Source organism: Nuphar pumila, chromosome 2 (assembly GCF_984573655.1).
Source record: "Nuphar pumila chromosome 2, dmNupPumi1.hap1.1, whole genome shotgun sequence".
NCBI lineage: Eukaryota > Viridiplantae > Streptophyta > Magnoliopsida > Nymphaeales > Nymphaeaceae > Nuphar > Nuphar pumila.
In genome coordinates this window covers 114,066,497-114,077,802 of record NC_143250.1, presented here as the reverse complement: position 1 = coordinate 114,077,802, position 11,306 = coordinate 114,066,497, and the positions used below count along the sequence as shown (strand labels likewise).

The window sequence follows — 11,306 nt, the reverse complement described above, 5'->3', positions numbered from 1 at the left end:
TTATGCATGCAGTCTTTATGTAAGCTTGTGAGTATGTAAATTAATGTATGCATGATGACAATGAATATGTGGTATGAGCATAAACATTACTCGTGAGTGAGCCTAGGTTCGATGGGACCCATGAGTGCTTGTGGAGCACCAAGGAATGAAAAGATTTAGAAGGACATGCATATAATCACATAATTGCCTCAAAGAGGCCGTACACAAAGTAACCTAGAGATGGGGTTTGTACTATGAGCAATTTGAAAGCATCCCTGAGTGGAGCTTGGGCTAGAGTGTTCATGTGCCAAGAGCACTCAAAATTAAGATATGAGTTTAATGATAAATAACATCTAAAGACCCATTCAAACCCAAGACCCCCATGGAGAGGGTGGTGGTACACTCTACCAGTCAATCATTTGTTGCTTTGGAGAGCTAGGTGTTTCCATTGGTCCCCAGTCGTCAATCGTAGGGGGGTTGGACTATCATGTGGCTTAGGTGATATGACACGAATCTCTTCAAAGTAGGAAGCAATTTTGTATGGACCACTAAGAGTTATCTCGATCACGAATAGCTCCAGTGAAAAACTCTGAAGGGAGTTGGCAGATTCTTCTAATCAATGAGGCTAATAAATCATATGGCATAACAGACATCTCATTGACTTGGTTGAATTGAAGTTAAAATCCCTGAGTGTATACCCTTCAGGGTAAGAAAAAAAAAACTAAAACTAAAATATAAACCCAGTGGCATTACTTCAATCTGCACATGAATGCAGGGTTCATCATGAATGATTTGTTTACCTTTGAAATTGTGCATAGTATGATACTTATCTTAAATGTTTCTTGTAATCATGATTAGGTTATGAATTTGTGAAATGTGTATGCCTATCCATTATGATTGCATGATTGAAACCTGTATCTGAACATGGACCTATATATAACTCTTGTGTTTAGATTTTATCTATGTTTATGTCATTTTGTGCATCCTACCGGGGTTGTGGATTAATGCCCCCTACTTTAACATTTTTCAGATAATGCATGAGCTGGTGTGATGGGTTGCTTGACGGCATTAGACGGATCATCATCGTTCTCTTTCTTGGGGGATCCAGATTCGTTTTGGATATTTTTATATTAAGTTGGATTTTTGTTGAGACATGTAAACTCTGAATTTATTTGAGTACTGGTTTGAATTAATTTCTTTAATTAGGTTCTTTAAATCCAGTTGTGTATGTGTTGATGTGTTATTGTAACATGCCCAAAGTTTGAATCGATTTCAAATATATTATTTTGTTGTGTTTGTAAAAGATAAGTCCAAAAAAACTTGAAAATTTTCGATAAAATTTTGGGGTGTTACATTAACAGCCAAACCCATATCGTGCAACAACCATTTGAACCATGTAATCTCTATTGTGACCTGGGTCATAACACAATACTCTTTATATGTTGTAAATAAAGCAACCCTCCCCCTCTGTTGCTTTTTACTCTTCCATGGTATCAAAGAGTTTCAAAAATACACAACCTAAAAGTAGTGTCTTTTTTGTGACACACTCTCAAAATCTGTGTTGCAATAAGCTTTTAATTCTAGTGTAGACGACGCAAAAAAGAATAAATCATAATGTAGTGTATTCTTAATATATCTAATGATCCTCAACATAGTTGCCAAGTGAAGAGATTGAAAAGCACTCATGAATTGGCTCATCACATATACAACAAAAGTAATGTCATGTTCTCTACCGACTATATACAGTAGAATCATTAAGTTCAACTTCTGAGAGCTTTAATTTGCAATTGGCTTCTATAGATGTGTCAACTTTCTTCTTGTCATTTGATAATCTTGTTTTGTTAATAAGTTCAGTTGTATACTTCTATTCAGTCAAGAAGTAGCCTCTCTAGAAATATGCAACCTCAAGTCCCAAAAATTACTTTAGTTTACCAAAATCCTTCATCTCAAAACCATTTGCCAATGGAGGCTGCACATTCTCAATCATAGCCTTGTCGTCTATCATAATTATCATAGCATCAACATACAATAGAAGTATACATTGCCCTTGAGTAGAGGATGCTACAAACAATGAAAGATCACAAAAACTTTCCTTGCAGCCCAACTTTACAACTGCATTACTAAATTTATCAAACTAGCCTCTTGGAGTTTTCTTCAAACCATACACTCTCTTCAATTTGTATGTTTTCTCCCTCCAAGTCACTATTTAAAAAGGCATTATTAAAATCTAATTGCCACAAGTCTCATATCTTAACAGTTGTCCCAACTAGCAAGGTTTTGATAGTAGTTATATGTGCAATAGGAGCAAAAGTCTCAATAAAGTTGATCACGTACTGTGACTGTAACCTTTTGTCATTAATCAAGCTTTATACCTCTCTATGGATCCATCAACTCTTGTCTTGATTCTCAATGCCCACTTGCAATCTACTACACTGTTTTCATCTGGCAGCTTTAACAGCTCCCAAGCTTAAGCTTTCATTCTTTCCAGCATTTTCAATTCCTCCCACATAATTTTCTGCCACTTAGGATCTAGCATAGCATCAGCATAAGATTTAGGTTCATGATAAGATTGGATTATATCTAAGAATGTATAGTGAGTAACAAAAAAATATTCATATAAAATAAAACAAGTAGGGGATCATGACGAGAACTCCTATGCACCTGAGGAATAAAAAGAAGCTCAAATGCTTCAGGGTCAAGATCGGCCTAAGAAGTATTAGGATTTGGCTCAAATGAGGCTTCACTTTCCTTAGTGTTATTCTATGAAAGACTACATAGGAACCCTTGAAGGTCTTCTACCATAGGTAATCCACTCATTTTCTTTATCTTTTGTAGGATCTTCTCGGAAAGGGACAAGAAATGAGAAGGTAGAATCAATTTTTTTCACTGGGTGTTTATCGATATAGTACGATATATGCTTTATGCTTCATGAACTTCACATGCCTTGAAGTCCGAACATTCTTTCCTACAGGATAAAAGCATCTATATCCTTTTTATCCTTTGGGATACTCGATGAAGCAAGTCTTAACAGACTGTGTAGACAGCTTATTTCCAAATTGAGAAGGGATACGAAGAAAGCTAGTATTGTCAAAAACTCTTAACTCATAATAAGGCTCTCTTCCAAATAACTTCTTATATGGAGAGATCTTTCTAATTATCCTTGAAAGCATCCAATTTATCAAGTAAATTGCAGTTCCTATGGCTTCTGTCCAAAACTCTTTGGGTATGCCATTTTGAATAAAAGAATTCTAGTGCTTTCAAGTATATGTGTGTTCTTTCTTTCTGCCACTATTTTGTTCTAGTGTATATGAACACGATTTCTGATGAATCACCTGTTTCTCTAACAAAAACTCATGCAAATTATGTCTCACATATTCTTTTCCTGAATCTAAACGAAGAACTATCACCTTTGCTACAAATTGAGTTTCATACACATAAAATTTCTTAAAGATTTCAAAAACTTCGGTTCTATTTTTATAAAATATATTCATATATATCTAGTAAAGTCATCAATAAAAGTCACAAAGTATATGCACCCTTCTTTAGACATAACAGGAGATGAACCCAGGTGAACGACAGAGTGAATCAGGTGAACAGAACAAGTAGACTCAACTTCCCTAAGGTTAAGTAGAAGAGCATGACTCTTAGACTACCTACAGCTCTCACAATACAGAACCTCATAAGTACAATCACTATCTAGAACACCAGAAGATATCAGCCTTAGAGACAGCATGATTCTAAGACCACCTACAAATCTCACAATATTGAATCTCATTAGACACCTCATGGGTACAATCACTGCATAGAACACCAGAAGATATCAGCCTTAGGGAGAGCATGATTCTTAAACTACCTAAGGTGCTCACAACACTGAACCTCATCAAACACCTCACAAGGTTCACACGAGTTGAGCTCAAGCCGAGCTTGTATGTACAAGCTTGGATCGCCCAAAAATATATATCTACAGGCTCGGCTCGAGTTTGTCCTGAGCCTGGATCGAGGTGAGCGTTAACTGGGCCTAGCCCAGGTCAGTGTTTCGCACTGCTGCTACACAACGGATCGAGCTAGCCTGGGCTCGGTCCGGGCTCAGCATGCACACACACACAGAGTCATCCCTTCTTTGTGCTTTCTCCCCTCAATCAGAAAGAACAAGAAAGAGAAAGAAGAACGAGAGGGGAAGAGAGAGAGTCTTCTCCTCTCTCCCCTCAATCAAGAAGAACAAGAGAGATGGAAAGAAGAGAGCTCCCTTTTTCTTGCTTATAAGGAGGAAGTTGAGTACGAAGGCAAACAATATGAAGCGGAGGGACCTGAGATGGCGGGGGCGGTCGAGAGAGTGCCTCGCATTGGGAGTCCTCATGTGGAAAGGGGAAGAGAGAGAGGCCCATGGCTATTAGACACGGCCTCACTCTCTTCATTCTTCCTTTTTCTTCTTGTCTCCTCTGCTGCAAGTGAGAAGGCATCAGCCGAATAGGACACACCGGCGGGGAGTGCGAGGGGCAACGATGCCGACAAGGGGCGAGGGGTGGGGACAGGGTTTCTCGATGTGAGAGAGAAAGGGCATGAGGCTCAAGAAGGAACGTCAAGCATGGATAGGGCTTGTGAAAGGGCGAGACCCGAGAAAGGGCTCGATTTTTTTTATAATTAATATATATATATATATATATATATATATTATAAAATATAAATATGAGTCAAGCATTATCAAGCTCGATAGACCGATCAAGTTCGGCTTGTTTGCTCGGCCAAGCCTCATAGCTTAGTTCATGCTCAGCTCATTTACGAGATGAGCCGAGCCAGCTCAATTCATTGTACATCCCTACTCACATGTACAATCACTACATAGAACACCAAAAGATAAATACTTATCCTAAAGCCAAACATATGACTAAGTCAACGATGCCACAAGACAGATCTGCAGCACCAATTTTATGCTTATCAACACTTCCAGGTCCAAGAACAGGCCTATGCCCAGTCTCAATCTTCTTTTCTGATGACCAATCATGCACAAAACAATGGTCAAGAATGAAAATGATATCACAATTGTACTGGGTAATTTGGCCAAGAGACATTAAATTCATGACAAGATAAGGAAATAAGAAAACTTAACAATTAAAAGCAAAAGTAATTGATCCAACTTTAAAAACATTAATAAGAGTCATCTGCAGACATGGTTTATAATTGGTCAATATGGATTCATTAGCAATCATATGACACGATGCTCTTGAATCTATTAACCAACCAGTACCTATACCAAAGATACCTACGAAAACACATTCAAAGGTACCCAAAGAAACAAAAGAAACTAAAGGTGTGGATAAAGAGAAAAGCTTCTAAATTTATTGTTGCAGCTGATCCAACCATGAGTGAACAGGTGGCTGAGTGTCAGTGTCAGAGGTTCCTATCACTCCATCATCCTTTCTAGTACTTTTCTCACTATTCACGACATAGATATAGAAGCATTGCCACCAATCCTAGCATTCTTTCCTTTTCAGTACTGGGCAATTCTTTTCATGTGCCTCACCTCCTTACAATAATGACATCTACCTCCATTCATATCAAATTTGAGTCTCCTGCATGATAAGACTGAAGAGACTTATTTCCCTACCTCAGAGACCATAAGTTGATATTATCTCGCCCAGTTTTTCTGCATATAAACATGTTTAAGGTATCCTCATGCAACCTTTGATTTTTGGAACTTGGATATATTCACTGTTATTTTCTGCTATATAGAACCAAGTATCCACGACTTAACCTTCGACTGTTGATATTGTTTATTTTTCATTCTCTCATGTCTCAAAATTTAGATCACCCTCCTTAAGCCTTGTACTAACACCATCAAGATACCTTCCCAAGCCTTCTCCATCAATAACAGCGACCATGAAATCGGACCAATACACAGTTGGTCCTATCAAGTTTCACTGATGTGAGTTGAATAGGCTCTCCCATATTCTCCACAACCCTCAAACTACAATATTGACTCAAGTACAGCAAAACAAGAGCCAAATAGAAGGAGAATATGCACAAACTCAACTGCCAACACTCACACCAATCACTCAAAACAGAAAACTATATAACTACAATCAAAATGAGGCTATCGGCTCCAACTACCAAGCACAGATATCAACCCCACACAGGAAATCAGATGTGTAACCAGTCAAAATCCTCATACAGATTAGTGAGACATCAATCTGAATGAAAATCATGAAGAATACCACTGCCTAATATCAAGATAATCCCAAAAACAGTTCAAAACTACTTATCGCTAATAAAAATCACCTTAAAACTTGATAAAACCCACCTCAAAATCCCAAATCTCAACCAAGGGATGGTTGCCGATCATTTCCAATACAAAAACGATCTGAATCAAATCAGATTTTAAAATCTCTGGTCTGAAAATCACGTCAAACAGGAAAAATCTTGAAAATTCAAGAACAAATCTAATACTCCACCAAACCCAATGAAGTTTGGTTGAAAAATCTTCTAAAATCAAACCTCAATGAATACCCAAATCAGCTCAAGTCACCATACAACTCTTTCCTCCAATGGCTGACATCAGTTCAGCAACAATCCCATGAACAGCAGTGAAGCCAGCTCTTCCCTCTATGGTAACCAGGTGCCTCATCCTTGTGTTGATTTGGCTCCAATACCATATAGTAAATCGGATTGCCAAGGAAGAAAGCAAGAAGAAGAAGAAAAGTTAGATTCATTAGGAAGAAAAAACGAGGGACAAAATTGGTTGACCATACCCACCCACACCCCCCCCCCAAAGTTGTTTTACAGGAATACCCTTTAAGAATAAACATATGTACAGCTAGGGGTAAGGTATTACACAAGCCTAGTAAAATGAGCATTACATTCCTTAACACTTATTAGTTGTTACTATCACTCTAGACCATAGATGAGCTAAAATGCAACATTACATTCCTTAACACTTATTAGTTGTTACTATCACTCTAGACCATAGACGAGCTAAAGTGCATCTCTCTCTCTCTCTCTCTCTCTCTCTCTCTCTCTCTCTCTCTCTCTCTCCACTTAAGCACATAGTGTAAAACCTGATTCAACCAACTGTTTTTTTATTTAATAGAACACAAAAAATGAGTAAAATATGATATGATACAGTCCAGGTGGCATACTCATTCAACTGTACAGAGGCTATGATACAATTTAAATAAATAATGTACAAATAAATGTACTGCAAACAACATTATACAAGTAATGGATTAGGCAAAAATTTGCTGGATGACGCTTTCCGCATTTCCATTGTACTGTGCTAGAAGCTGAATTGCATCAGACCGTGGCAAAGCAAGAAACTCCTGAAACCATTCCACAAAATAGCAAATGAAAACAATTTATAAAGAAAAAACTTTACAATACAGTATTAACCGAAAGCATGCAGGAAAGTTGATCATTAAGGAGAGACTGTAAAAGACACAAAGTACTCATAAAAACAATAAAAAATCAATGGTTATGAAGGCATCAATTTTTTTCAACTCATAAAAACATGTTTTTTTGTCGAAAAAAACATGATCCAAGAGTTTATTCCTACTAAATCGAGTATGCTGAACACATTTATGAGGTTAGACTGTGTCAAAATAGCATCATGAGATTCAAACTAGATTGTAGGTATAATTAATTGTACCAAATATAAACCCATATATATAGATACAGGAAACATGTATGAAAATACCCCTATTAATAAGCATCATATGATTCATGTTTTAGATCAAACAACCAAAATGCCTTTTTATAGGAACCGAACTGACTATCCTTAACACTCCTGTAAATTGTACATCGATTATTGGGATGTGACATGATCTGGAGTGATTTGGGTTTGGGTCCATATCCAGCCCACCGAGACCTATATTTGTGTTATTTGTTTTCACTAAATGCTCCTACTGTTTTGTTTGTATATTAAACAGGGGTATTATTGGCATGTAAAATATTTGTTTTCAATATATAAAGAAGAGATATAGGGCACGACCTTCCTCATTGGGAAATCATGCAAGTTACAGCCCCATATTCCTTGCTGTGTTGTCCTCTATTTTCTGCATATATCTTCCGGTTAATCTGCTATTTTCTCATGGTATCAGAGCAGGAGATCTAGGGTTTGGTGACCGTGACATCTTTATGACCATCAAGATTCATATTTCTGTCTTTCTCTAAGGTAATCATCTCATTTTTTTACTCCTCTTTCTTCTTCACCTATCCTGTTCATGTTTTCTTCTATACTCCTTTACTTTATTCAAGTTTGTGTTTTTGCCAAGGCTGCCATTCCCAATCATCTTCCTTATAGTTTCTCCTTTTGAAAAAGTCACTTCATATCCCCTTTCTCAATCATTTTCCTTGTTGTTCTGCATTGGGTTTCTTTTATATTGACTCGGCAATACTCTTTCTTGTTCTATTGCTTATTTGGGAAATTATTTGGACGATACCTTTGAATATTATCTTCTCCTTTATCCCTTCACATGATCTTGATTCTTTAGGCTTCACAGGTTGCAAAACATTGGAAGATTATTGTTCAGATTTGGTTTGTCAACATCATTTGCTTTGCTGCCTTTATTTGAGGACTACTAGTGATCTGCAAAAAAAAAAACGCAGATCAGTTTCAGCTTCTTTTATTTTTGTCATATTTGACATTATTTTCATTTGAATGTTTCTTTATTTGCCCATGCCCAAGATTTCCGGATTCATATATGCCCGTGCCCAGGTTTTCTGGATTCAGTTTCTGCAGTTACATATTGTGCCTGTCTTTTCTGTCTTGTATTCGTGTGGTTTTGTCTTCATCAGTTATTTTCAATGGATCCAAATTCCTTGCACTCTTCCATCTCATCCAACTTCCTAAATCAGCTTGTTTCTGAAAAACTCACCAACTCCATAGCTTCTTTCATTAGAAGTCAAGATCTTGGTGGTCATCTGGATGGTTCTATTCCCATCCCACAAGAATTTATTCTACATGAAGAAAAGGATGACAAAGAGGTTGTCCTCTCTACCAAGACTGTTAGAAATACAGAATTTGTGAGTTGGATGAAGCGAGAACAAGCATTGGCAGCATATATTACCTCTACACTTTCTCAAGAGGTATCGATCGGTATCCCAGATGATTGCACAGCTTTAGATTTATGAACCAAACGTACTCTCAGCTTTCAAAGGCAAAGGTGATGTACTTAAAGAGAGAGTATCAGCTCTTCTCAGTCAATCCTAGATTACTTTAAGATCAAAAGTATCACAAATCAGCTAGCACTTGTTGGGTATGTGGTTGAAGACAAGGATAAAGTTCAGCAGGCGTTATCCGGATTGGGTCCTGAGTTTCACATGTTATCTACTACACTGCAATATCTTTCTCAGCTTCCCACTTTTGATGAATTGAAGTCCAAACTGCTGCATTATGTTAATGAAAGGGACCCCTACAAAGACAGAACAAGGGAATACAAGCTCTCACGATGTGTTTGGTTACTGGTACCTTTTCAGGGAATACAGGTTGTGGACTAGGAGGTTACTGAGGAGGTCAAGGCCGTGGGCGAGGGGGTTACCAAGACGGACGAGGTTTAATCCCCACTCCAAACATGCCTGCTTTAGAGAATAACTTTAACATAATTCCGACATGTTACATATGCAAGAAGTCAGGCATATGGGAGAAAAGTGTTGGTTCAAGGATGATCCAAGATACAACCCAAAGGCACAAAATAAAAGGCAAAGCAGCAATCAAGGTCAGAATAAGGGGCAGAGTAGTGGATCTCAGAATGCACCAGTTAAAGAATTACTATTGGCAGCTTTGCCGGGATTGAGATTAAAACAGAATAATCAAGGGGTTTGGTACATTGACTCAGGGGGCAGCCAACCATGTTATCGGGGACACTGGTAAATTTTCTAAATTAGTTCCTTATTCTAATAAAAGTAGCATAGTTATTGGAGATGGAAATTACCATCCAATTACTCACACTAGAAGTGTCGTTAATATTGTGTCTAGTTAAATTGTCTAATGTTTTTTGTTCTAATATTAAAAAGAATATTGTGTTTGTATCTAAGCTTGTGGATGATACAAATTCTTACATCGAATTTACTCTCTTTTGTCTATATCAAGGAGCTCCGAACGAAGAAGATGTTCGCTGAGGGGGAACGATGTGGAAATATGTATGTCTTCAAAGAAGATCCTTCAGCTTTTCGTCCTCAGTTGAATTCGAAGCTCAAGTTTGTTCCTTCTATGTATGTGTCTTTAGTTTATACAAGTCTAATAAGCCAAATGTGTGGCATAGTTGTCTGAATCATTATAGTCGTGTTTTTATTGATAGGTTTGTCTCCAATGGTTTTTTATACAAGTCTAGTTCAAGTCAAGAGTCAGATAGTCATGTTTGTCCAAGCTGTCAGGTGTTTAAGAGTCATGTACTTCCTTTCAATTCATATAATAAAAGAGCTTTAAAACCTTTTGAGATCATTCATTCTGATGTCTAGGGACCTGCCCCTATTTTATATTTTTCTGGTAATCAATACTATGTTACCTTTATTGATGATTATTTTAGTTAGATATGAAATTTCTTTATGAAATAAAAATCTGAAGTGTTTGACTTGTTTCGTAAATTCTATATTTTCATTCAAAATCAGTTATCTTTTAGTATTCTTAATTTTCAATATGAAGCATATGAGGTTGCATCAATCGAGGATACAAGATAGAAAGGATTGCTCTATCTCCAAACTTCATCTTCACCAAGTGTAGATTTTTTACCAATCTTTTTCTTTCCATACTGAATCGTGTCACTTTTTTGTAAGAATAAATAGTGGTAAGTAAGAAAAACGGAATCAAATCACACCATCACTGTAATAGGTAAATGCCCCTTTTCTCCCAAAGTTGTCAGAATTATTCGTAAAAAGATATTGGCTACAATTGAAGAGGTTTTATCAATAACATTTCCTTTTATCCGAGATCTAGGCATAGTTTGCAATCTGTTTTCTACTTCTTCTCATTACCCCTCGCGGGTAAATGATCCCATAACAAAGGAATTGTACGATATGAAATGACATAAAAAGACTAATAACTAATTATCAAATCAAAAAATGTGGATCTTTTACTCAATCCTTTTGGGAACGGATCAATAAGGAACTATTTGAATATGGTTGGATTTTCAATTCCAATTTAGTAGCATACCAATGAACAAGATTGTTACCTATTTAATTGACATGCAAGAATCAAGGAATTTTTTCTATGGATTCTAATACTAATATTAATAAACAAATAACCCATGGTGGATATGTGAAAGATATTTGTTTTCCATCACTTGCGCATGCAGCAAAAAATATTGCCACAAGCAGAACTTTGTATTTCTTCCATATAT

General features: G+C 36.9%; 1 protein-coding gene across 2 annotated transcripts in view; it reads right to left on the bottom strand.

Annotated features, from left to right (window-relative positions):
• Positions 1 to 7,035: 7,035 nt before the first annotated feature.
• Positions 7,036 to 11,306, bottom strand: part of LOC149846806 (uncharacterized) — a 79,995-nt gene continuing 75,724 nt past the window's right edge. For both annotated transcript variants that reach the window (XM_089996590.1, XM_089996592.1), the window contains one exon: positions 7,036 to 7,292. In XM_089996590.1, the coding sequence (XP_089852716.1) occupies positions 7,200 to 7,292 (93 nt within the window). In that variant the 3' untranslated portion in view covers positions 7,036 to 7,199. The remainder of the gene's footprint in view (positions 7,293 to 11,306) is intronic.